The sequence below is a fragment of the Ornithorhynchus anatinus genome, chromosome 4 (genome assembly GCF_004115215.2).
Source record: "Ornithorhynchus anatinus isolate Pmale09 chromosome 4, mOrnAna1.pri.v4, whole genome shotgun sequence".
Classification (NCBI taxonomy): domain Eukaryota; kingdom Metazoa; phylum Chordata; class Mammalia; order Monotremata; family Ornithorhynchidae; genus Ornithorhynchus; species Ornithorhynchus anatinus.
The window spans coordinates 62,704,724-62,730,516 of NC_041731.1; the positions used below are offsets into that span (position 1 = coordinate 62,704,724).

At 45.0% G+C, this 25,793-nt stretch overlaps 2 protein-coding genes across 4 annotated transcripts in view; both read left to right on the forward strand.

Annotated features, from left to right (window-relative positions):
• Positions 1 to 2,986: 2,986 nt before the first annotated feature.
• Positions 2,987 to 14,345, forward strand: POLR2K (RNA polymerase II, I and III subunit K). The gene is made up of 4 exons (XM_029063337.2): positions 2,987 to 3,058; positions 6,504 to 6,572; positions 10,996 to 11,088; positions 14,157 to 14,345. The coding sequence occupies exons 2-4, from the start codon at positions 6,512 to 6,514 to the stop codon at positions 14,177 to 14,179; spliced, it is 177 nt and encodes a 58-aa protein (XP_028919170.1). The 5' UTR covers positions 2,987 to 3,058; positions 6,504 to 6,511; the 3' UTR covers positions 14,180 to 14,345.
• Positions 14,346 to 18,467: 4,122 nt separating this feature from the next.
• SPAG1 (sperm associated antigen 1) overlaps positions 18,468 to 25,793 on the forward strand; it is a 74,443-nt gene continuing 67,117 nt past the window's right edge. For 2 of the 3 annotated variants that reach the window (XM_029063433.1, XM_039911820.1), the window contains exon 1: positions 18,468 to 18,548. The gene's annotated coding sequence lies outside the window, so the exon portion shown is untranslated. Of the gene's footprint in view, positions 18,549 to 25,331; positions 25,427 to 25,793 lie in introns of those variants that run through there. The other variant, XM_029063434.2, reaches the window with a different exon arrangement.

Genomic DNA, 25,793 nt, shown 5'->3' on the forward strand with positions numbered 1-25,793 from the left:
GATCACTTCACTTCTCTGCGCCTCAGTTTCCTCATCTGCAAAATAGGGATTGAGACTGTGAGCCCCACGTGGGACAAGGACTGTGTCCAACCTGGTATGTTTGTATTCACCCCAGCATTTAATACAGTGCCTGGCACATAATAAGTGCTTAAAAATACCTCGATTATTATTATTATTATTATTAAGGGAAGGGTGTCCAACTTTCTATTAGAGAAGCAGCGTGGCTCAGTGGAAAGAGCACGGACTTGGGAGTCAGAGGTCTTGGGTTCGAATCTCGGCTCCGCTGCTTGTCAGCTGTGTGACTGTGGGCAAGTCACTTCACTTCTCTGGGCCTCAGTTACCTCACCTGCAAATGGGGATTAAGACTGTGAGCCTCATGTGGGACAACCTGATTACCCTATATCTACCCCAGTGCTTAGAACAGTGCTCTACACATAGTAAGCGCTTAACAAATACCAACATTATTATTATTATTATTATTATTTAAAGCATCCTTGGATGGGTGAGTATTTGGAAGTTTTAGAAGATAGAGGACCCTTCCCCCCCAAAATAGACTGTGAGCTCATTGTGGGCAGGGACTATCACTGTTTATTGCTATGTTGTACTTTCCCAAGCGCTTAGTACAGTGCTCTGCACACAGTAAGCAGTTAATAAATACGATTGAATGAATGAATGAAAAAAACCCAAGAAGAATCAACTACAACTTGGGGTTTAAATCAATCAATCAGTGGTATTTATTGAGCGTTTACTCTGTGCAGAGCACTGTACTAAGCGCTTGACAGAGTGCAACAGAATTAGCACTTAGTAAAGTGCCTTGGCACATACTAAGCGCTTAACAAATACCATTAAAAAAATTAGCACACACGGCCCCTGCTCATAAAGATCTTAAATACAAATCAGTCTGAGAGGATGGAAGATCCCGCACCTTTTTCTTCTGCGCCTATACGGGAGGAAGCAGCGAACACGAAAAGAAGAAACTGGGAAATAAAGGAAGAGTAAAATTAATTAATCGATTAATTCAATCATCTGAGCACCGTACTGAGCGCTTGGGAAAGTGCAATACAACAATAAACGGTGACAATCTCTGACCACAAATTGCTTAGAGTCTGTAGGGGGGAAGGGAAAGGGGAGACAGACATCAACGCGAATAAATAAATTACAGATACCGACGTAAGTGTTGTTAATTCTGATTTAGCGCCGATCCCTCTAGATTGGGAGCTCGTTGTGGGCAGGGATTGTCTTTCTTTATTCATTCATTCATTCAATAGTATTTATTGAGCGCTTACTATGTGCAGAGCACTGAACTAAGCGCTTGGAATGGACAATTCGGCAACAGAGACAGTCCCTAGTCAACAACGGGCTCACAGTTTAGAAGGGGGGACACAGACAACATGTAACAATATACAACAATATTGTGTATATATAATAATAATAATAATGTTGGCATTTGTTAAGGGCTTCCTATGTGCAGAGCACTGTTCTAAGCGCTGGGGTAGACACAGGGGAATCAGGTTGTCCCACGTGGGGCTCACAGTCTTCATCCCCATTTTCCAGGTGAGGGAACTGAGGCCCAGAGAAGTGAAGTGACTTGCCCACAGTCACACAGCTGACAGCTTGTTCATTCCAATCGCTTAGTACAGTGCTCTGCACATAGTAAGCGCTCAATCAATACTATTGAATGAATGACACGTGGCAGAACCGAAATTCGAACCCATGACCTCTGACTCCCAAGCCCGTGCTCTTTCCACTGAGCCACGCTGCTTCTCAACTCAATATAATTGAATATAATTCACTCATCATTAATAAAATATATGGGATAATAAATATGTACAAATATACACAAGTGCTGTGGGGAGGGGAATGGGGTAGAGCAGAGGGAGTTGGGGGGATGGGGAGGGGAGGAGGAGCAGAGGGAAAAGGGGAAGCTCAGTGTGGGAAGGCCTCCTGGAGGAGGTGAGCGCTCAGTAGGGCTTTGAAGAGGGGCGCTTAGAACGGTGTTTGGCACATAGTGAGCGCTTAACAAATACCACCATTCTTATCGTTATTAGTATTATAGTAAGCGCTTAACAAACAGCACTGTGGCCTAGTGGAAGGAACCCGGGTTTGGGAGGCAGAGGTCGTGGGTTCTAATCTCCACTCCGCCACTTGTCCGCTGTGTGGCCTTGAGCAAGTCACTTCCCTTCTCTGTGCCTCAGTTACCTCAGCTGTAAAAATGGGGGTTGAAGACTGTGAGCCCCACGTGGGGCAACCTGATGATCCTGCATCTCCCCCAGCGCTTAGAACAGTGTTCTGCACAGAGTAAGTGCTTAACAAATATCATCATCATTATTATTATTATTATTATTATTGAACAATGTGGGACAACCTGATGACCCTGGATCTCCCCCAGCGCTTAGAACAGTGTTCTGCACAGAGTAAGCGCTTAACAAATGTCATTATTATTATTATTATTATTAATAATAATAAAGTAAGCGCTTAACAAATGTCATTATTATTATTATTGTTAAACAATGTGGGACAACCTGATGACCCTGTCTCTCCCCCAGCGCTTAGAACAGTGCTCTGCACAGAGGAAGCGCTTAACAAATGTCATTATTATTATTATTATTAATTATTATTATTAATAATAATATTATTAATAATAATAAACAATGTGGGACAACCTAATGACCTTGCATCTCCCCCAGCGCTTAGACGAGTGCTCTGCACACGGTAAGCGCTTAACAAATACCATCCTTATTATTATTATTATTATTATTATTACTACTAATAAAGAAGCGCCCCGATCCCTATGACGTGCGCCGCACTCTCCCCGCAGCCAATCAGGAGGGCGGATTCTCCCCGCAGCCAATCAGGAGGGCGGATTCTCCCCGCAGCCAATCAGGAGGGCGGATTCTCCCCGCAGCCAATCAGGAGGGCGGATTCCGGGAGGGCGGGGCCTCGGGGGCGCGCCCCCGTGACGTCACCGCCCCGCGCCGGAAGTCGCTCGGCCGGCGCGGAGGCGGCGCATGCGCAGTCCGAGGGGGAGCCGACGGCGGCGGCAGCGGGGAGGTGTGAGGTGCGGAATTATTATTATCATTATTATTATAATTATTATAAATGACTTTTATTTATTGACAGCGATGCCCGGCGCCTCCTCCGGACCGCATGCTCTTTGTGGGCAGGGAGGGGGTCTGCTCCGTCTCCTGGAGGCTGCTCTCCCAAGCCCTTTTCTTTTGGGGATTTGTGAGGCGCTTACTACGTGCACAGCACTGGTATCATCATCATCATCATCATCATGTTATTTGTGAGGCGCTTACTACGTGCACAGCACTGGTATCCTCATCATCTTGTTATTTGTGAGGCGCTTACTACGTGCACAGCACTGGTATCATCATCATCATCATATTATTATTATTTATGAGGCGCTTACTACGGGCACAGCACTGGTATCATCATCATCATCATGTTATTTGTGAGGCGCTTACTACGTGCACAGCACTGGTATCATCATCATCATCATCATATTATTATTTATGAGGCGCTTACTATGGGCACAGCACTGATATCATCATCATCATCATAATAATGTTATTTGTGAGGCGCTTACAATGGGCACAGCACTGATATCATCATCATCATCATGTTATTTGTGAGGCGCTTACTATGGGCACAGCACTGGTATCATCATCATCATGTTATTTGTGAGGCGCTTACTATGTGCACAGCACTGATATCATCATCTTCATGTTATTTGTGAGGCGCTTACTACGTGCACAGCACTGGTATCATCATCATCATCATCATATTATTATTTATGAGGCGCTTACTATGGGCACAGCACTGATATCATCATCATCATCATAATAATGTTATTTGTGAGGCGCTTACAATGGGCACAGCACTGATATCATCATCATCATCATGTTATTTGTGAGGCGCTTACTATGGGCACAGCACTGGTATCATCATCATCATGTTATTTGTGAGGCGCTTACTATGTGCACAGCACTGATATCATCATCTTCATGTTATTTGTGAGGCGCTTACTACGTGCACAGCACTGGTATCATCATCATCATCATAATGTTATTTGTGAGGCGCTTACTACGTGCACAGCACTGGTATCATCATCATCATCATCATAATGTTATTTGTGAGGCACTTACTATGGGCACAGCACTGGTATCCTCATCATCATAATGTTGGTATTTGTGAAGCGCTTACTGTGTGCACAGCACTGTTATAATCATCATAATGTTATTTGTTAAGCGCTTACTATGTGCACAGCACCATTATAATCATAATGTTGGTATTTGTGAAGCGCTTACTATGTGCACAGCACTGTTATAATCATCATAATGTTATTTGTTAAGCGCTTACTATGTGCACAGCACCATTATAATCATAATGTTGGTATTTGTGAAGCGCTTACTATGTGCACAGCACTGTTATAATCATCATAATGTTATTTGTTAAGCGCTTACTATGTGCAGATCACTGTTATAATCATCATAATGTTGGTATTGGTGAAGCGCTTGCTTACTATGTGCACAGCACTGTTATAATAGTAATGCTGGTGTTTGTTAAGCGCTTACTATGTGCAGAGCACTGTTATAATAATAATGTTGGTATTTGTGAAGCGCTTACTATGTGCGGAGCACTGTTATAATAATGTTGGTATTTGTGAAGCGCTTACTATGTGCAGAGCGCTGTTATAATCATAATAATGTCGATATTTGTTAAGCGCTTACTCTGTGCAGAGCACTGTTCTAAGCGCTGGGGTAGACACAGGGGAATCAGGTTGTCCCACGTGGGGCTCACAGTCCTCAGCCCCATTTTACAGATGAGATAACTGAGGCACAGAGACGTGAAGTGATATGCCCACGGTCATCCAGCTGACAAGTGGTGGAGTCGGGATTCAAACCCATGACGTCTAACTCCCAAGCCCAGGCTCTTTCCACTGAGCCACACTGCTTCCCCTAAGCACCGCGGAGATACAAGGTGATGAGGTTGTCCCCTTTGGGGCTCACTGGCTTCATCCCCATTTTACAGAGGAGGTAACCGAGGCACAGAGAAATGAAGTGACTTGCCCAGGGTCACACAGCAGACAAGCCCTTCATCATCATCATCATCATAAGAGTGATGGTATTTCCTAAGTGCCTACTCTGTGCCAAGCACTGTCCTAAGCGCAGGGCAGGGTGGCTAAGTGGAAAGAGCCCGGGCGTGGAAGTCAGCGGTCGTGGGTTCTAATCCCAGCTCTTCCGCTTGTCGGCTGGATTGTGAGGCGCTTACTATGGGCACAGCACTGGTATCATCATCATCATCATCATCATGTTATTTGTGAGGCTCTTACTGTGTGCACAGCACTGGTATCATCATCATCATCATGATTCATTCGGTAGTATTTATTGAGCGATATGTGCAGAGCACTGTACTAAGCATTTGGAATTTACCGTTCCTAATCCCTGCACAATAACGGGCTCACAGTCTAAACTGCACTTCTCTGGGCCTCAGTTACCCCATCTCTAAAATGGGGATGAAGTCTGTGAGCCCCACGGGGGACCTCCTCATTACCTCGTTTCTCCCCCAGCGCTTAGAACAGTGCTCGGCACATAGTAGGCACTTAACAAATGCCAGTGTATTATAACAAGGTCATGAGGTTGTCCCACCTGGGGCTCACAGCCTTCATCCCCATTTGACAGATGAGGAACTGAGGCACAGAGAAGTGAAGTGACTTGCCCAAGGTCACCCAGCAGACGTGGCAGAGTCTGGATTAGAACTGGGCTAATTCTAATTCTAATTAGAATAATAATTATTATTATGGTATTCTTTAAGCGTATGATGGTATTTAAGTGTATTATGGTATTAAGCGCTCACTATGTGCCAAACACTGTTCTAAGCGGCGTGGCTTAGTGGAGCATGGGTTTGGGTGGTCAGAGGTCGTGGGTTCTAATCCCAGCTCCGCCACTTGTCAGCTGTGGGACTTGGGGCAAGTCACTTCACCTCTCCGGGCCTCAGTTCCCTCATCTGTCAAATGGGGGTGAAGGCTGTGAGCCCCACGTGGGACAACTTGATTACCTTGAATCTCCCCCAGCTCTTAGAACAGTGCTCGACACATAGTAAGCGCTTAACAAATACCATCATTATTATTAGGATTACAAGGTAATGAGGTTGTCTCATGTGCGGGATGGCAAATGGGTGTACATCATAATAATGTTGGTATTTGTTAAGCGCTTACTATGTGCACAGAGCACTGCTCTAAGCGCTGGAGTAGATACAGGGTCATCAGGTTGTCCCACATGAGGCTCACAGTCTTCATCCCCATTTTACAGATGAGGGAACTGAGGCCCAGAGAAGTGAAGTGACTTGCCCACAGTCACACAGCTGACAAGTGGCAGAGCCGGGATATATACTTGAACCAGACCTGGCTAGTCAAAATAGGAGCCCGCCTGTTCTCCCGGGAAAAGAATTCTGAGAGTCCGGCTTAACTTGGGTCTAAAATAATATTTTTTTAATTGAAGGAACAGACATGGATGTCCAGAAAGATGTTCAGCCTCCCAAGCAGCAGCCAATGATTTACATCTGTGGAGGTAAGAACAAAATACACTATTTGTAGTTATTATTAATAATAATAACCATATTTATTGCGCACTTAGTGGGTGTGAAGCACTATACTAAGCGCTTAGGAGAGTACAATGTAACATCAAACACATTCCCTGCCCACAACGAGATGGCAGGCTAGAGGATTGTAGTCATAGGAATGAAAAAAGCAACCGCAGTATTTTTAATACCCCATTACTGCTTTTGACAGAGAAGATGGTTTCTTTAAATATTCTGAAACTCTACACAGACTTTCTTCCAGTCCTTAAAATTGTTCTTTAGTTGAAAGATATAGGTGTACACTTACATTTTCTGTCTAGAAAAGTATTTTGATTAACTCTTGGTTTTATTTATGGGGTCCAAAACAGTGTGAATAATTTATAAACATAATTAAGGCAAAAATCTTATCCTTGCCCTTACTGTGGTTTCAATTTATTTCCTTCTCAACTTTGTATAAATCTAACAAGGAGCTATGTTGACTGCTTTCAGTTTTCAAAGGTGTTAATAAGGACTCAAAAGATATCAGTCAATGGTATTTATCGAGTGCTTATTGTGGCAGAGCACTGGAGCTATGTTGACAGATTTCGGTTTTCACAGGTGTTAATAAGAACTCAAAAGATATCAACCGGTGCTATTTATCGAGTGCTTACGGTGTGCAGAGCACTGGATTAAGTAGTGGGGAGAGTGGTTGGTAGTTTACTGCCCACAACGAGCTTATAGTTTAGAGGGGGAGACAGATATTAATAGAAATAAATAAATTATGGTTATGTACATAAGTGCAGAGGGACTGAGGGTGGAGTGAATACTGTCTCCCCCCCCCCCCCCCCCGACTGTAAACTCTTTGCGGACGAGGATTGTGTCTGCATGTTTTTGTATTGTCCTCTCCCAAGCACTTAGTACAGTGCTCTGCACACAGTAAGCGCACAATTAATACGATTGAATGAATAAATGAAGTGCCCAAATGTAGTTTAGGAGCAGAAGCAAAGGATCTAAATAAATCACAATCCTCATAAAGCCCTAATGATTTCAGTTTGGGCTTAGGTTGTGCCATTCGGTTAAAATGCTGGCTTTGCACTGTAAAGAAAGCAGGGTGCCTATTGGAGAGTGCACGGGCCTGGGAGTCGGAGGACCTGAATTCTAATCCCGGCCCCTCCGCCTGGCCTGCTCTGAGACCCCTTGGGCGAGTCATTTAGCTTCTCTGTACCTCCGTTGCATCCTCGGGAAAATGGGGATTCAGTTTCTGTTCTCCCTCCTACTTAGACTACGCGCCCCGTGTGGGCCAGGGACTGGGTCCAACCTGATGAGCCTCTATCCACTAAAGTGCTTAGCAAAGTGTTTGGCACCTAGTAAGCACTTAAGAAAAACCGCAATTATGAGTAGAGTAAGCCCGTCAATGGGCAGGGATTGTCTCCCTCTGTTGCCGAATTGTACCCTCCAAGCGCACAGTACAGTGCTCTGCACATAGTAAGCGCTCAATAAATACGACTGAATGAATGAATTACTGCAGTGGTCCTTCGGGTTTCCTGGTCGGCCCTCCCGAAAAGGAAGGAGAGTCGATTTGATAACACCGAGTCCCGGCTGCTACTCTGAGTAGATCATTTCAGGACGGGAGCATTTGGCAGCAGCCCTATTTTAAAATTGATATCTTGCTGGAGGCATTGAGGCCAGAAACCTCCCATTTGTTTTTCTTTGGACCACAGTTTGAGAACACTGCTTTAGAAGCAGCATGTCCTGGTGAGAAGAGCAGGGGCCCGGGAGCCGGGGGACCTGGGTTCCAATCCACTTCCGCCACTTGTCCATCTAGCAGTCGATGGTATTTTTTGAGCCCTTACTATTTGCAGAGCGCTATTCTAAGTGTTTGGGAGAATACGGTACACAGAGTTGGTAGTTTCGCTCCCTGCCCATAATGAGCTGACAGTCTAGAGGGGGACACGGGCATTAAAATGAAGGTCAGCCGTGTGACCTTGGGCAAGGCACTTAACTTCTCAGTGCCTCAGTTCCCTCATCTGCAAAAATGGGGATTCGGCATTCGATACTTGTTCTCCTTCGTACTCAGACTGTGAGCTCCATCTAGGAGTTCGTTATCTTGTATCTGTCCCAGCGCTTAGTACTGCAGCGTGGCTCAGTGGACAGAGCCCGGGCATAGGAGGCAGAGATCATGGGTTCAAATCCCGGCTCCTCCGCTTGTCAGCTGTGTGACTTTGGGCATGTCACTTCACTTCTCTGGGCCTCAGTTCCCTTATCTGTAAAATGGGCATGAAGACTGTGAGCCCCACCTGGGACAACCTGATCATCTTGTATCCTCCCCAGCGCTTAGAACAGTGTTTTGCATATAGTAAGCCCTTAACAGATGCCATCCTTATCATTATTATTATTATTATTACAGTGCTTGGTACGTAATAAGCACTTAAATAGAATTATTATTATTATAGTGGCCTAAAAGTGTTGATGCCCTTCAATAATGCCTAATTTGCACCTGACAGTACTTGGCTTCCCAAAAATCAGATTATATCAATCATAGGGTGTGTCCCACAATATAGATGGGTTAGATTCCCTCCCCACCTCTCCACCCGCCCTTTTGTCTGTATTGTGAACGACTGTATCATGGGATGCAGTTTTCCTTAATAATTATAATAATAATAATAATGATGTTGATATTTGTTAAGCGCTTACTATGTGCCGAGCACTGTTCTAAGCGCTGGGTTAGACACGGGAATCAGGTTGTCCCACGTGGGGCTCACAGTCTTAATCCCCATTTTACAGATGAGGTCATTGAGGCACCGAGAAGTGAAGTGACTTGCCCAAAGTCACACAGCTGACAAGTGGCCAAGCCGGGATTCGAACCCATGACCTCTGACTCCAAAGCCCGTGCTCTTTCCACTGAGCCACGCTGCTTCTCCTTAGGCTTCCCTACCGTCAGTTTAGGTTCTGCTTCAGGATCAATCCTGGCACGATGTCCAAGTCTCATGGGTTAAGTTAAAATTACACTGTAAATCCCTTCCCAAATTCCTGTCGCCTCATCCCTTCCCCTCGATCAGTCTATGATATTTATTGTGCACTTACTGTGTGCAGAGCACCATACTAAGCGCTTGGAAGAGTAAATTATAAAAGACACATTCCCTGCCCAGAGTGGCCTTGTAACTAAAAGTTTTCTTGCCTCCATGAACCTCCTCCCTCGCCTCTCCAGTCCTTTTCCCTCCCATTCACCAAGCTTCAATATGTCTTTTCCTTTTTGCTCAAACTTCAAACGTAACAGTCACTTGGTACCATTAGTCCCCCCCCCGGAGAAGTAGCATGGCATAGTGGATAGAGCACGGGCCAGGGAGTCAGAAGGTTATGGGTTCTAATGCCGACTCTGCCATGTGTCTTGCTGGGTGACCTTGAGCAGTCACTTCACGTCACTGGGCCTCAGTTACCTCATCTGTCAAATAATAATTATTACAGTATTTGTTAAGCGCTTACCATGTGCCAAGCACTGTTCTAAGCACTGGGGTAGATACAGGGTCATCAGGTTGTCCCACGTGGGGCTCACAGTCTTAGTCTCTGTTTTCCAGATGAGGTTACTGAGGCACAGAGAAGTGAAGTGACTTGCCCAAGGTCACAACGCTGACAAGCGACGGGGCTGGGATTAGAACCCATGACCTCTGACACTCAAACCCGGGCTCTTTCCACTGAGCCACGCTGCTCGGGGATTGAGACTGAGAGCCTCATATGGGACAGGGACTGTGTCCAACCTGATTTGCTTGTATCCCCCCAGCACTTAGTACAGTGCCTGGCACATAGTAAGCGCTTAACAAATACTGTAATAATCATTATTATTATTATTATTCTATTTCTTCATTCCACCTCCTCGCTCCGGCTGTTGTAACAAGGAAAGGAGAGAGAGGAAGGAAGGCCCCGGCAGCCCGTGGCCTCAGCAACAATCGCTGCCCACACCTTGCCCTGATTTGCCTGTCCCTTTTTCTGGAGATGGGCTACAAATCGGGAGAGGGTTTCACTTCTGGTCGTAGCCACGGCATCACCAGGGCAAATTTTAAGATAAGAAAAATTCCCGAGGGATGGGAGGAGGGAAGAGAACTCTTCAGAGCCAGGGGAAGGAGGGAAGGGCGGGAATTGGCTTTCTTTCAGAGGTCAGATGCTCCATTGGATGTACTGCTGGACGGATCCTGGGATTGCACAAATCCAGAGCTGGCTTTATCTTGGGGGGCACGTGTGCTTGGTATTGATGATGAAAAGTGTCTGCACCGTATTATGGAACCTTAATGTTTCGGTTTGGGATCAGTAATGTACCTCAGAAAGTGGTGCTGATAACTTAGGAAAGCCCCATATGATATTTACGTGAAGGTTTTGCGACCGAATTCGTATCCACAGTGCCGTTAGCCGAACACTTACGGAACGTGTTTTCTTTTGCAGAGTGCCACACAGAAAATGAGATAAAATCCAGGGATCCGATCCGATGCAGAGAATGCGGATACCGGATAATGTATAAGAAGAGAACGAAGAGACGTATCCTTTTACCTTTCTAGAATAAGAGGTGGGAAGATTAAAAACTCAAGTTTGGGTTCAGGGAGGGTGTTCCAGGCCAGGGGCAGAGATAGATGAGATCAAGGGACATTGAGTTAGGTTGTCGTTGGAGGAGCAAAGCGTGTGGGCTGGGTTGTAGTAGGGGGTAGTTAGGGGGTAGTTAGGTGAGGTGAGCTAGGAGGGAAATGGCGATTGAGTGCTTTAAAGCTGACAGTGAGGAGTTTGTGCTTGATGCCGAGTTGGATGGGCAACCGCTGGAGGTTTTTGAGGAGTGGGGTAACGTGGGCTGAACAGTTTTGAAGAAAAATGATCTGGGCGTGAGAGTGAAGTATGGCTCGGGGGAGAGAGGAGTTAGGGAGGTCAGCAAGGAAGCTGATGGTAGTGGTCAAGGTTAGGAGTACTTGGATTAACACAGCAGTTGGGATGGAGAAGAAAGGGCAAATTTTAGCGACGTGGTGAAGGTTGAACTGGCAGAATTTGCTATGAGATCGAATAGGTGGAGAGTTGAGCGGAGGATAATACTAAACTTATTGGCTTGTGAGACGGGGGGATGACGGTGTTGTCTACAGTGATGGGAAAGTCAGTGGGAGGACAGGGTTCGGAAGGATAGATGAGGAGTTCTGTTTGGGGCGTGTTAAGTTGGAGGAGTCGGCCGGTCATCCAAGTAGAGATGTCCTGAAGGCAGGAGGAAATACTGGACCTTAGAGGAGAAAGATTAGGGCTAGAGATGAAGGTTTGAGAATCATCTGCTTAGAGATGGTAGTTGAAGCCATGAGCGTGAATGAGTTCTCCATGGCAGTGGGTGTTGATAGAGAATAGAAGGGGACCCAGAACTGAGCCTTGAGGGACTCCCACAGTTAGGGGGTGGGAGGCGAAGGAGGAGCCAATGAAAGGATAATAATGATAATAATGATGGCATTTGTTAAGCACTTACTTTGTGCCAGGCACATTTTTAAGCACTGGGGAAGATACAAGGTAATCAGGTTGGACACAGTCCCTCTCCCACATGGGTCTCACAGTCTGAATCCTGATTTTACAGATGAGGTAAATGAGGCCCGGAGAAGTGAAGGGAATTGCCCAAGGTCACAGCAGACAAGTGGCAGAGCCAGGATTAGAACCCACGACCTTCTGACTCCAAGGTCCGTGCTCTATCCACTACACCCCGCTGCTTCTACTCCTAGTGGCGTGGCCTAGGGGATAGAGCCTGGACTTGGGATTCAGAAGGACCTGGATTCTAACCTTGGCTATGCCTCTTGTCCGCCTCAGTTACCTCATTTGTAAAATGGGGATTAAAACTGTGAGCCCCAGGTGGGGGATGGACTGTTAAAACCTGCTTAACCTTGTATCTTCCTCAGCACTTAGCACCTACTGGCCTTAAATACCATGAAAAAGGGACGGAGAATGAGCGGCCAAAGAGATGAGAGAGCCAGGAGAGGACAGTGAGGCCTCGGTTGGATAATATTTCCAGGAGAAGGGAGTCGTTGACAGTGTCGAAGGCAGCTAGAGCCTGGGGAGTCAGAAGGACCTGGGTTCTAATCCCAACTCTGCCACTTTGCTATGTGTGGCCGTGGACAATTGACTTCACTTCTCTGTGCTTCAGTTCCCTCATCTGGAAGTGGGGATGAAGGCCATGAGCTCCATGTGGGGCAGAGGCTGTGTCCAACCTCATTCACCCCAGCGCTCTGCACAGTGCCTGGCGCAGACTAAGTGTTTTAACAGATACCTGAGCGTAGCTCAGTGGAAAGAGCCCGGGCTTGGGAGTCAGAGGTCATGGGATCGAATCCCAGCTCTGCCACTCGTCAGCTGTGTGACTTTGGGCAAGTCACTTCACTTCTCTGGGCCTCAGTTACCTCATCTGTAAAATGGGGATTAACTGTGAGCCTCACGTGGGACAACCTGATTACCCTGTATCTACCCCAGGGCTTAGAACAGTGCTCTGTACATAGTAAGCGCTTAACAAATACCAACATTATTATTATTATTATTAGAGGTCTTGGATTATTAGGAGGGAGTAGAGGTTGTTGGATTTAGCAAGGAGATCATTGGTGAGAGGTCAATGGTGTCTATGGTGTGAAGGGGGCGGAGGGGGAGCAAGGAAAGAATTGGAGGGGAGGAAGTGAAGGCAGCAGGAGAAAAAGCTAAGGAGTTTGGAGAAAAATGGTAGGCAGGTGGGGCGATAACTACAGGGAACTGCAGAGGATGTTTTTAGGACAGACATGAGCGTATTTGAAAACAAGGGGAGAGAAGCCACTGGAGAGTGAACAGTTGATGGCGGTCAGGGAGGGAAGAATAGAGGGGGCACGTGTTTTGACAAGGTACAGAGGGATGGAGATATAGGTGGAGAGAGGTAGATTTCGAGGTGAGGTAAAGTATTCAGATCAGCAGGGGAAGGAAATGGCAGAGGCGGGGGGACGGGAAGTTAGAGGAGGGTGTTCAACATCTGGAACAACTGACTAAGGGCAGCTAGTATTGATCAACATTTCGTGAGCTAATTTTTGAATTCGTTTCTGAGTCACGTAGTATCTTTCATTCATTCATTCAGTAGTATTTATTGAGCGCTTACTGTATGCAGAGCACTGTACTCAGTGCTTGGAATGGACAAATCGGCAAGAGACAGAGACAGTCCCTGCCCATTGACGGGCTTACAGTCTAATCGGGGGAGACAGACGGACAAAAACAATAGCAATAAATAGAATCAAGGGGATGTACATCTCATTAAAATAATAGCAGTAAATAGAATCAAGGTGATGTACATCTGATTAACAAAATAAATAGGGTAATAAAAAATATATACAAATGAGTGGACGAGCACAGTGCTGAGGGGAAGGAAGAGGGGAAGGAGCAGAGGGAAGGGGGGGGCAAAGGGGGCTTAGCTGAGGGAAGGTGAAGGGGGGGGTAGAGGGGCAGCAGAGGGAAAGGGAAGCTCAGTCTGGGAAGCTTTTGTGTGTTTTAAGAGCATAAAACTACAGTAAGGCATCAGAAAATAAGTTTGAAAATAATGGGTAGTACTGAAGACTTTTTCTCTCGCCCTTAACTCTATGCTAATTCAGTGGTTGTTTTTGATGCCCGTTGAAATCTACAAATGCAGAAAGAAATCTTGACTTAGACTTGTTTTTTTCCGCAAACATTTAAAATGGCATAGTCCGTTTGCCATCGTTGAGCTTCATGGAAATTGCCCCACATTGTTTCAGTCTAAAATTATAAATTATTACAAGAATAAAAAGTTTATTAGCAGTGTTTTTTGTCGTTGATATTTGAATATTTACTGTGCACAGAGTGATGCTGCAAAGTGATCCGTGCTGCCGACTGAAGTGGGTAGGTCCCTAGAGGACGTCCAAAAGAATATCACATTGGACTTTGCCAAGTAAATGGTGCCTCTGAAATCATTCCGATTCATTTATTTTGTATCGGATTTCCTCCCACAACTTTATTAACTGCATATTGGAGAGAAGACTTAGGAATCGAAAACCCCAAATCAGTGAACGACATTCATTGATGCATATTGCCTGGTAGGCCCTGTACTAAAAGTGCTCGGGGAAGTAGAACAGTAACCCTCAAAAATCTTAGAATCTAAAGGGGCAGACGGATAAAAACATACAGATAGTGACTGTGAGCTTGTCTGTGGGCAGGGAACGTATCTACCAGCTCTGTTATAATGAACTCTCCCAAGCGCTTAGTAGAATAGGGAAGCAGCGTGGCTCAGTGGAAAGAGCCCGGGTTTAGGAGTCAGGGGTCATGGGTTCTAATCCCAGCTCCGCCACCTGTCAGCTGTGTGACTTTGGGCAAGTCACTTCACTTCTCGCTGCCTCAGTTACCTGTAAAATGGGGATGAAGACTGTGAGCCTCACGTGGGACAACCTGATGACCCTGGATCTCCCCCAGCGCTTAGAACAGCGCTTTGCACGTAGTAAGCGCTTAACAAATACCAACATTATTATTATTACTCTGCATACAGTAAGTGTCATGAGCCCGTCTCTGGGAAACCCCCTCTTCCTAATTTCAGGCACTCAAGTTATGAATCTGTCTCTGGGGATTCACCTCTCCCTGTTGTCAGGCACTCGAGTTGTGAGCCCGTCTCAGGTTCTTGCCTAGCTCAGCCTCCTCAGATTAGACTGTAAGCCCGTCAAAGGGCAGGGACTGTCTCTGTTACCGATTTGTACATTCCAAGCGCTTAGTACAGTGCTCTGCACATAGTAAGCACTCAGTAAATACAAATGAATGAATGAATCCGACCCCGTTGTGGCTTTGAGCTTTTAAGGCTGGCCCTCTACGAAGGGGCCCGAGACCCAGTCCAGCCTCCACCGCGGAGCAGGGCTTAGACTTTAGTTAGGCTCTCGGTGACAAGTTCAGAGTGAACCAAACCACCGCTGTGTAGAGCGAAAAGCTTTATTCAATTCTTCGTCTAATTAAAGGAGTAAATGCAAACACACACATACGTATGTAAGTATATTAATGTTGATATTTGTTAAGTGCTTACTATGTGTAGAGCACTGTTCTAAGCGCTGGGGTAATAATAATAATAATGGTATTTGTTAAGCGCTTACTATGTGCAGAGCACTGTTCTAAGCGCTGGGGTAGAAACAGGGGAATCAGGTTGTCCCACGTGGGGCTCACAGTCTTCATCCCCATTTTCCAGATGAGGACACCGAGGCACGGAGAAGTGAAGTGACTCGCCCACAGTCCCCCAGCTGACAAGGGGAAGAGGTGGGATTCGAACCCATGACCTCTGACTCCCAAGCCCAGGCTCTTTCCACTGAGCCACGCGTATAGCTACTAGTCCAACTCTCTGCCCCAGGTTGGTGCCGGTAGTTGGAGCGGCAGCGCCGTCTATGCGGCGGGATGGTCATCTGAGCCGGCGGTCACGTCGTGGTGACGCTCCTTCGGGTGGTCAGTCGTGGCACGGCTCACGCTGACGCTTCCAATTTCCGTCCCCCACACCCGCAGTGGCTGGTTCGAATTGGGCCGCAGCCTCCCGGCTCCTTGGCGGCTGCCCGGTCCTTTGGCCGTTACTGTCCAGTGAGGGAGGGGTACGCCAGGGCGAAGGGAGTCACTCCGCCTCTCGGGGTTCGTTGAGAGGCCAGTTTGGTCACCGTAGCTTACTTGAGGTGCACGGTCAGGGCTTGTAGTAATAATAATAATAACGTTGGTATTTGTTAAGCGCTTACTATGTGCAGAGCACTGTTCTAATAATGTTGGTATTTGTTAAGTGCTTACTTTGTGCCAAGCACTGTTCTAAGCGCTGGGGGAGACACAAGGGAATGAGGTTGTCCCACGTGGGGCTCACAGGCTTAATCCCCATTTTAGAGACGAGGGAACTGAGGCCCAGAGAAGTGAAGTGACTTGCCCAAAGTCACACAGCTGACAAATGGCCGAGCCGGGATTTGAACCCGTGACCTCTGACTCCAAAGCCCGTGCTCTTTCCACTGAGCCACGCTGCTTCTCTAAGCTTCTAAGCGCTGGGGGAGATAAAGGGTAATCAAGTTGTCCCCTGTGAGGCTCGTAGTCTTCATCCCCAATTTACAGATGAGGTGACTGAGGCACTGAGAAGTGAAGTGACTTGCCCACAGTCACACAGCTGGCAAGTGGCAGGGCGGGGATTTGAACCCATGACCTCTGACTCCCAAGCCCGGGCTCTTTCGTACCTCGTCACGTGAAATTTAAATCATACCTTCGTATTTCAAGTCTTGGACTCTATTAAATTCGCTAGCTATTGCGAGAAGATAATGGCTTCTAAAAACTTCGGCAACTTAAGGAAAAGTTGTCTGAAACGGTTATTCAGATCTTTAAAAGTATTTTCTCAGAAAAGACATTTAGTACAGTGCTCTGTATACAGTAAGTGCTCAGTCAATCATATGGCATGTGATTGATGGTTTCACTAATTGGAAAAGCTTTGTATTTTACAAGGCGCGTCCCAGGCAAGAAAGTTTTCATACGTTTTAAAAGAAACATTACCACTGCTGTAATGTGCACACTTAGAAAAATTACTTAGTGTGGTCTAGTGGGTAGTGCATGGAGCTGGGAGTCAGAAGGGCTTGAGTTCTAATCCCACCTCTGCCACCTATCTGCTGCGTGACCTCGGACAGGTCATTTCACTTCTCTGTGCCTCAGTTACTTCATCTGTAAACTGGAGAACAAGACTGTGAGCCCCATGTGGGACATGGACTGTGTCCCACCTGATTACCTTGTATCTACCCCGAGCGCTTAGAACAGTGCCTGGCACACAGGGGAAGCAGCCTAATGCAGGAGATGGAGCACGGGGCCTGAGAGTCAGAAGGTCATGAGTTCTAATGCAGACTCCACCACCTGTCTGCTGTGTGACTGTGGGCAAGTCACTTCACTTCTCTGGGGCCTCAGTCACCTCATCTGTAAAATGGGGATGAAGCCTGTGAGCCTCAGGTGGGACAAACTGATCACTCTGTATTCATTCAATAGTATTTATTGAGCGCTTACTATGGGCAGAGCACTGTACTGAGCGCTTGGAATGGACAAATCGGCAACAGATAGAGACAGTCCCTGCCCTGTGAGGGGCTTACAGTCTAATTGGGGGAGACGGACAGACAAAAACAATGGCAATAAATAGAATCAAGGGGATGTACATCTCATTAAAACAGCAGTAAATAGAATCAAGGTGATGTACATCTCCTTCACAAAATAAATAGGGTAATGTATCTACCCCAGTGCTTAGAAGAGTGCTCTGCACATAGTAAGCGCTTAACAAATGCCAACATTATTATTCATCTTGATGATGCTGTCTTGCTTTTGTTTTGTTCTGTTTTGCTGTGAGCCCGTCATTGGGCAGGGAAGGTCTCTCTCGGTGGCCGAATTGTCCATTCCAAGCGCTCAGTCCAGTGCTCTGCACATAGTAAGCGCTCAATCAATACTATGGAATGAATGAATGAAAGTGACCCCACAGCTACAACTGCAGCGAGGGGCGGGGACAAAAAATATGGAGAAGCAGCGTGGCTCAGTGGAAAGAGCACGGGCTTTGGAGTCAGAGGTCATGAGTTCGAATCCCAGCTCTGCCACTTGTCAGCTGTGTGACTGTGGGCAAGTCACTTAACTTCTCTGTGCCTCAGTTACCTCATCTGTAAAATGGGGATGAAGACTGTGAGCCCCACGTGGGACATCCTGATTCCCCTGTGTCTACCCCAGCGCTTAGAACAGTGCTCGGCACATAGTAAGCGCTTAACAAATACCAACATTATTATTATTATTATTATTAAAGCGGTTCCCCGGGCAACGGGGGGTTGGCTCGCTATTGGACCGTGAGCTGACGGACGTGGGGCTCAACCAATGGGCTCCGAGCCCCGCGGGGAATCAACCAATGGGCTGCGAGCCCGCCCCGTCCCCCGGCTCCCTGGGGCCGAAGGACCGGCCGAGGGGCGCGGGTTCGAATCCTACCTCGGGACGCCCCCCTGGGGCTCCGCCGGACTTGCGGAGAGGTCAGTCTTTTCGGAGGGACAATGATATAATTTAATTATATGAATGTCTGTAAATCTGTAATTCATTTATTTATCTCTTTATATTAATGCCTAAATCTGTAACTGATCTATCTGTCTTGGCTGTCAATCTGTCATTTATTTATTCATTTACATAAACTGTCCAACTGTATTTTATTTATTTATCGATTTATATTAATGTCTAAATCTGTAACTGATCTATTTGTCTTGTCTGTCAATCTGTCATTTATTTGTCTATTCGTTTATATTGATGTCTACCCAACTGAATTTTATTTATTTATCTCTTTATATTAATGCCTAAATCTGTAACTGATCTATCTGTCTTGGCTGTCAATCTGTCATTTATTTATCTATTCATTTATATTGTCTGTCCAACTGTATTTTATTTATTTATCTATTTATATTAATGTCTAAATCTGTAACTGATCTATTTGTCTTGTCTGTCAATCTGTCATTTATTTGTCTATTCGTTTATATTGATGTCTATCCAACTGAATTTTATTTATTTATCTCTTTATATTAATGCCTAAATCTGTAACTGATCTATTTGTCTTGGCTGTCAATCTGTCATTTATTTATCTATTCATTTATATTGTCTGTCCAACTGTATTTTATCTATTTATATTAATGTCTAAATCTGTAAGTGATCTATTTGTCTTGGCTGTCAATCTGTCATTTATCTGTCCATTTATATTGATGTCTATCCAACTGTATTTTATTTATTTTTCTCTTTATATTAATGTCTAAATCTGTAACTGATCTATTTGTCTTGGCTGTCAATCTGTCATTTATTTATCTATTCATTTATATTGTCTGTCCAACTGTATTTCATTTATTTATCTATTGATCGATATTAATGTCAGTCTCTGTAGTCGTTCATGGATCTATCCGTTTTAATGTCTGTAAATCTGTAATTTATCTATTTATATTATTATCTAAATCTGTAATTTATCTACTTATGTTGTATGTCATTCTGTCATTTGTCTGTTCATTTAAATTAATGTCTGTCGATCTATAATTCATTGATTGATTGATATTAATGTCTGTCTCTGTAAAGTTATCATTCATTGATCTATCCCTATTAATGTCTGTAAGTCTGTAATTTATTTATCTATTTATGTTAATGTCTTAATCTAATTTATCTATTTATATTGTCTGTCAATCTGTCACTTGTCTATTCATATTAATGTCTGTCCATCTGTAATCCATTGATTGATTGATATTAATGTCTGTCTCTGTAAAGCTGTCCTTCATCTATCTATCTGTATTGTCTGTAAATCTGTAACTTATTTATCTATTTATTCAGGTTAATATCTAAATCTGTAATTTATCTACTTATGTTGTCTGTCATTCTGTCATTTGTCTATTCATTTATATTAATGTCTGTCCATCTGTAATTCATTGATTGATTGATAATAATGTCTGTCTCTGTAAAGCTGTCATTCATTTATCTATCCGTATTAATGTCTGTAAATCTGTAATTATCTGTTTATTCATGTTAATGTCTGAATCTGTAATTTATCTATTTATATTGTCTATCAATCTGTCATTTGTCTACTCATTTATATTAATGTCTCAATCCGTAATTGATTGATTGATTGATATTAATGTCTGTCTCTGTAAAGCTGTTATTGATCTATCCGTATTAATGTCTGTAAATCTGTAATTTATTTATCTATTCATGTTAATGTCTAAATCTGTAATTTATCTACTTATATTGTCTGTCAATCTGTCATTTGTCTTTTCATTTATATTAATGTCAGTCCATCTGTAATTCACTGATTGATTGATTGATATTAATGTCTTTCTCTGTAAAGCTGTCATTCATTTAGCTATCTGGATTGTCTGTAAATCTGTAATTTATTTATCTATTCATTTATATTAATGTCTGTAAATCTGTACTTTATTCATCTATTCATTCATATTAATGTCTGTAAATCTGTAATTCATTCATCGATTTATGTATATGAATGGCTGTAAATTTGTAATTTATCTATTTATATTAATGTCTGTCTCTAAATCCTTAATTTATTCATTCATCTATATAATTATGTATGTTAATATCCATCTCCCCCTCTAGACTGTGAGTTCGTTGTGAGCAAGGAATGTCACTGTTTGTTATTCTGTTGGACTCTCCAGAGCGCCCAGTACAGTGCTCTGCACACAGTAAGCGCTCAATTCATTCATTTATTCAATGGTATTTATGAAGTACTTACTGTGTGCAGAGCACTGTAGTAAGCGCTTGGAAAGTACAGTTCAGCAATAGAGACAATCCCTGCCCAAGAGTGGGCTCAATAATAATAATAATAGGGATGATGATGGTATTTAAGTGCTTACTATGTGCAAAGCACTGTACTAACAAATATGCTTGAATGAAAATGAGTGACTCCACCCCGATGCTTAGGACAGTGCCTGGCACAGAGGAAGCGCTTAATGCATACCACAATTAGTATTAGCAAGCACCATTATTATTGCTATTATTATTACTAGTATTATGCGTTGAGAAGCAGCGTGGTTCAGTGACAAGAGCCCGGGCTTGGGAGTCAGAGGTCGTGGGTTCTAATTCTGCCTCCGCCACTTGTCTGCTGTCACTTTGGGCAAGTCACTTCACTTCTCTGGGCCTCAGTTCCCTCAACTGGAAAATGGGGATTGAGACTGTGAGTCCCACATGGGACAACCTGATGCCTTTGTATCTCTCCCAGTGCTTAGAACAGTGCTGGGCACATAGTAAGCGCTTAACAAATACCAACATTATTATTATTATTATTTTTAAAATGGGGATTAAGACTGTGAGCCCCAGGTGGGACAACCTGATGACCTGTATCTCCCCCAGCGCTTAGAACAGTGCTGGGCCCATAGTAAACTCTTAACAAATGTCATCATCATTATTTTTAAAATAGGGATGAAGACTGTGAGCCCCACGGGGGACAACCTGATGACCTTGTATCCCCCCAGCGCTTAGAACAGTGCTTGGCCCATAGTAAGTGAGAAGCAGCGTGAGAAACAGCATGGCTCAGTGGAAAGAGCACGGGCTTTGGAGTCAGAGGTCATGAGTTCAAATCCCGCCTCCGCCACTTGTCGGCTGGGTGACTGTGGGCAAGTCACTTCACTTCTCTGTGCCTCAAGTTACCTCATCTGTAAAATGGGGATTGAGACTGTGAGCCCCACGTGGGACAACCTGATTCCCCTATGTCTACCCCAGCGCTTAGAACAGTGCTTGGCACATAGTAAGCGCTTAACAAATACTAACATTATTAGTAAGTGCCTAACAAATGTCATCATCATTATGATTATTAAAATGGGGATGAAGACTTTGAGCCCCACATGGGACAACCTGGTGACCTGGTATCTCCCCCCAGCGCTTAGAACAGAGCTGGGCCCATAGTAAGTGCTTAACAAATACCTACATTATTATTATTATTCACAAACACCACCATCATCATCATTCCCGCTTAGAACAGTGCTCTGCCCATAGTAGGCGCTTAACAAATACCAACACCATTATTAGCAACTACCGTTATTGCTAATTATTATTATTCTTGTCATTATTTTACTATTATTCTCCATCCATTCTCCCAACCGAATCATTATTGTCTGAGGGCCACAGTGAGTGTTAAAGAAACCTGATTAATTAGCCTTATTATTGTCCTGGGGGGGGGAGGGGGAGGGCTGTCCTCGGGTGGAAACTGTCGGCAGTGACCGTTGGGGAAGTCGCAGTGTCGCGACATAAAAAACGGCCTGGAGGCGGGGGAAGAGGCCCTCTGCGGGGACCCCCTCCTCCAGGGAGCCCTCCCACACTTACAACCCCTCCTTTCCTCTCTCCCTCCCCACCCCCTTTGATCCGGACCCTATTCATCCATCCGGTCCTATTTATTGAGCGCTGACCGTGCGCAGAGCACTGTGCTAAGCGCTCGGGAAAGGTACAGTACCCCAGTAGAGTCAGTCCCTGCCCCCGACGAGCTCACAGTCTGCAGGGGAGGGGGACAGACCAGCAGTTTATTTACTGATGCAAACAAACAGGCAGCAATAAAAAGAAATAAAATGAGAAGGTATATACCTGAGTGCTGGGAGGATGGGGAGATGCTGGGAGGATGGGGAGAGGGTAGGCCAGCGCTCTGCACAGAGTCAGCGCTCAGTAAATAACGATTACTGGATGGGTGAATTGAATGAAAGAGCAAAGGGAGCAAGTCAGTATCCTCTAGTCATCTAATAATGATGATGATGATAATGGTATTTGTCAAGCGCTTACTATGTAGTAATAATAATGATGATGATGGTATTTGTTAAGCGCTTACCATGCAATGATCATGATGATGGTATTCGTTAAGCGCTTACTACGTCATGATAATAATAATGATGATGATGGTACTTGTTAAGCGCTTACCATGTAATGATCATGATGATGGTATTCGTTAAGCGCTTACTACGTCATGATAATAATAATGATGATGATGGTACTTGTTAAGCGCTTACCATGCAATGATCATGATGATGGTATTCGTTAAGCGCTTACTACGTCATGATAATAATAATGATGATGATGGTATTTGTTAAGCACTTACCATGCAATGATAATGATGATGGTATTCGTTAAGCGCTTACTACATAATAATAATAATGATGATGATGGTATTTGTTAAGCGCTTACCATGCAATGATAATGATGATGGTATTCGTTAAGCGCTTACTACGTAATGATAATAATAATAATGATGATGGTATTTGTTCAGTGCTTACTACTAATAATAATGTTGGTATTTGTTAAGCGCTTACTCTGTGCAGAGCACTGTTCTAAGCGCTGGGGGAGAGACAGGGGAATCAGGTTGTCCCACGTGAGGCTCACAGACTTAATCTTCATTTTACAGATGAGGGAACTGAGGCCTAGAGAAGTGAAGTGACTTGCCCACAGTCACACAGCTGACAAGTGGCAGAGCCGGGTGTCGAACCCATGACCTCTGACTCCCAAGCCTGGGCTCTTAATGATAATGATGATGGTATTTGTTAAGCGCTTACTACGTAATGATAATAATAATGATGATGATGATATTTGTTAAGCGCTTACTATGTAATGATAATGATAATAATAATGGTATTTATTAAGTGCTCACTCCGTAATAATAATAATGATGATGGTATTTGTTAAGAGTTTACTATGTAATGATAATGAGAATAATAATGGTATTTGTTAAGTGCTCACTATGCAATAATAATAATGATGATGATATTTGTTAAGCGCTTACTATGTTACAAACACTGTTCTAAGCGCTGGGGAAACATATAAGGCAATGAAGCAGCGTGGCTCAGTGGAAAGAGCCCGGGCTTAGGAGTCAGAGGTCATGGGTTCTAATCCCGGCTCTGCCACCTGTCAGCTGTGTGACTTTGGGCAAGTCACTTCACCTCTCAGTGCCTCGGTTCCCTCCTCTGTAAAATAGGGATGAAGACTGTGAGCCTCACGTGGGACAACCTGATGACCCTGTATTTACCCCAGCGCTTAGAACAGTGCTCGGCACATAATAATAATAATAATGTTGGTATTTGTTAAGCGCTTCCTATGTGCCGAGCACTGTTCTAAGCGCTGGGGGAGACACAGGGGAATCAGGTTGTCCCACGTGGGGCTCCCAGTCCTCATCCCCATTTTCCAGATGAGGTTACTGAGGCCCAGAGAAGTGAAGTGACTTGCCCAGTCACACAACTGACAAGTGGCAGAGCGGAATTCAAACCCACGACCTCAGACTCCCAAGCCCGGGCTCTTTCCACTGAGCCACGTAAGTGTTTAACAAATACCACCATTATTATTGTTACTATTATTATTGAGGTTGTCCCACGTGGGGCTCCCAGTCTTCATCCCCATTTTACAGATGAGGGAACTGAAGCACAGAGAAAAAAGAAAGTTGGTATCTGTTAAGCGCTTCCTATGTGCAGAGCACTGTTCTAAGCGCTGGGAGAGATACAGGGGAATCAGGTTGTCCCATGTGGGGCTCACAGACTTCATCCCCATTTTCCAGATGAGGGAACTGAGGCCCAGAGAAGGGAAGTGACTTGCCCAGTCACACAACTGACAAGTGGCAGAGCGGAATTAGAACCCACGACCTCTGACTCCCAAGCCCGGGCTGTTTCCATTAAGCCAGGCTGCTATGTGCCAAGCACCGAATTGCCCATTCCAAGCGCTCAGTGCAGTGCTCTGCACGTAGTAAGCGCTCAGTAAATACCATTGAATGAAAGAAAGCACTGTCCTAAGCGCTGGATTAAATTATGTATTTATTTATCAGGTAAGCCTCCCCCTCTAGCCCGTGGTGGGCTGGGACTGTGTCTACAATGTGTCTGCCAATGTGTCTGCTCCCAAACGCTTAGTACAGTGCTCTCTACCCGCTAAGCGTTCAGTAAATACCATCGATTAAATGCCATAAGCGCCTAAGAAACACGAGCACCTAGTAGACGACTGATTAGTTGATCGATGGATTGATCAGCCGACGGCTGGGGGAGGGGCGGTGGTCTCCGGCCCCTGGCCCCGCCCACCGGGACCGTCCATAGCAACCGTTGCCAGGACGCGCTCAGCCGCCCAACTTGTGTAGACGCCAAGCGGGGGGAGCGGGGGAGTCGCCACCCTCACCACCATTGCCGAGCAAGACCTTCTTGTGATTAGCAGAGAGAAACCGCGAAGCCCGGCCCAACTGTCGGTGGAGAAGGGGATGAGGGAGGAGAAAGGCTTTTACAATCTAAGCCAATCTGCTTTGGTGCCCAGCTGAGTAATATTAATAATAATAAACGTATTGAGCGTTTACTGGGTGCAAAGAACTGTACTAAGCGCTTGGGAGAGCACAATAGAACATCAGGCACATTGGCTGCCCAGCTTGCAAAAGGTATGTGTGTAGGGGGGTGGGAAGGATACCAACCGGGGAGGGGGGAGAAAAAGTTATTTTCAAAGTATGGTCAGGGGCCAAACAATTCATTTCATTCATTCAGTCGAATTTATGGAGCGCTTACTGTGTGCAGAGCACTGTACCAAGCGCTTGGGAAAGTACAATGCAACAAGAAACAGTGAGCGCACAGTCTTGAGCACTTACAATCAAATAAGAGAAATAGAGAAATCAAATAGAGAAGCAGCGTGGCTCAGTGGAAAGAGCCCGGGCTTTGGAGTCAGAGGTCATGAGTTCGAATCCCCGCTCTGCCACTTGTCAGCTGGGTGACCGTGGGCAAGTCACTTCACTTCTCTGGGCCTCAGTTCCC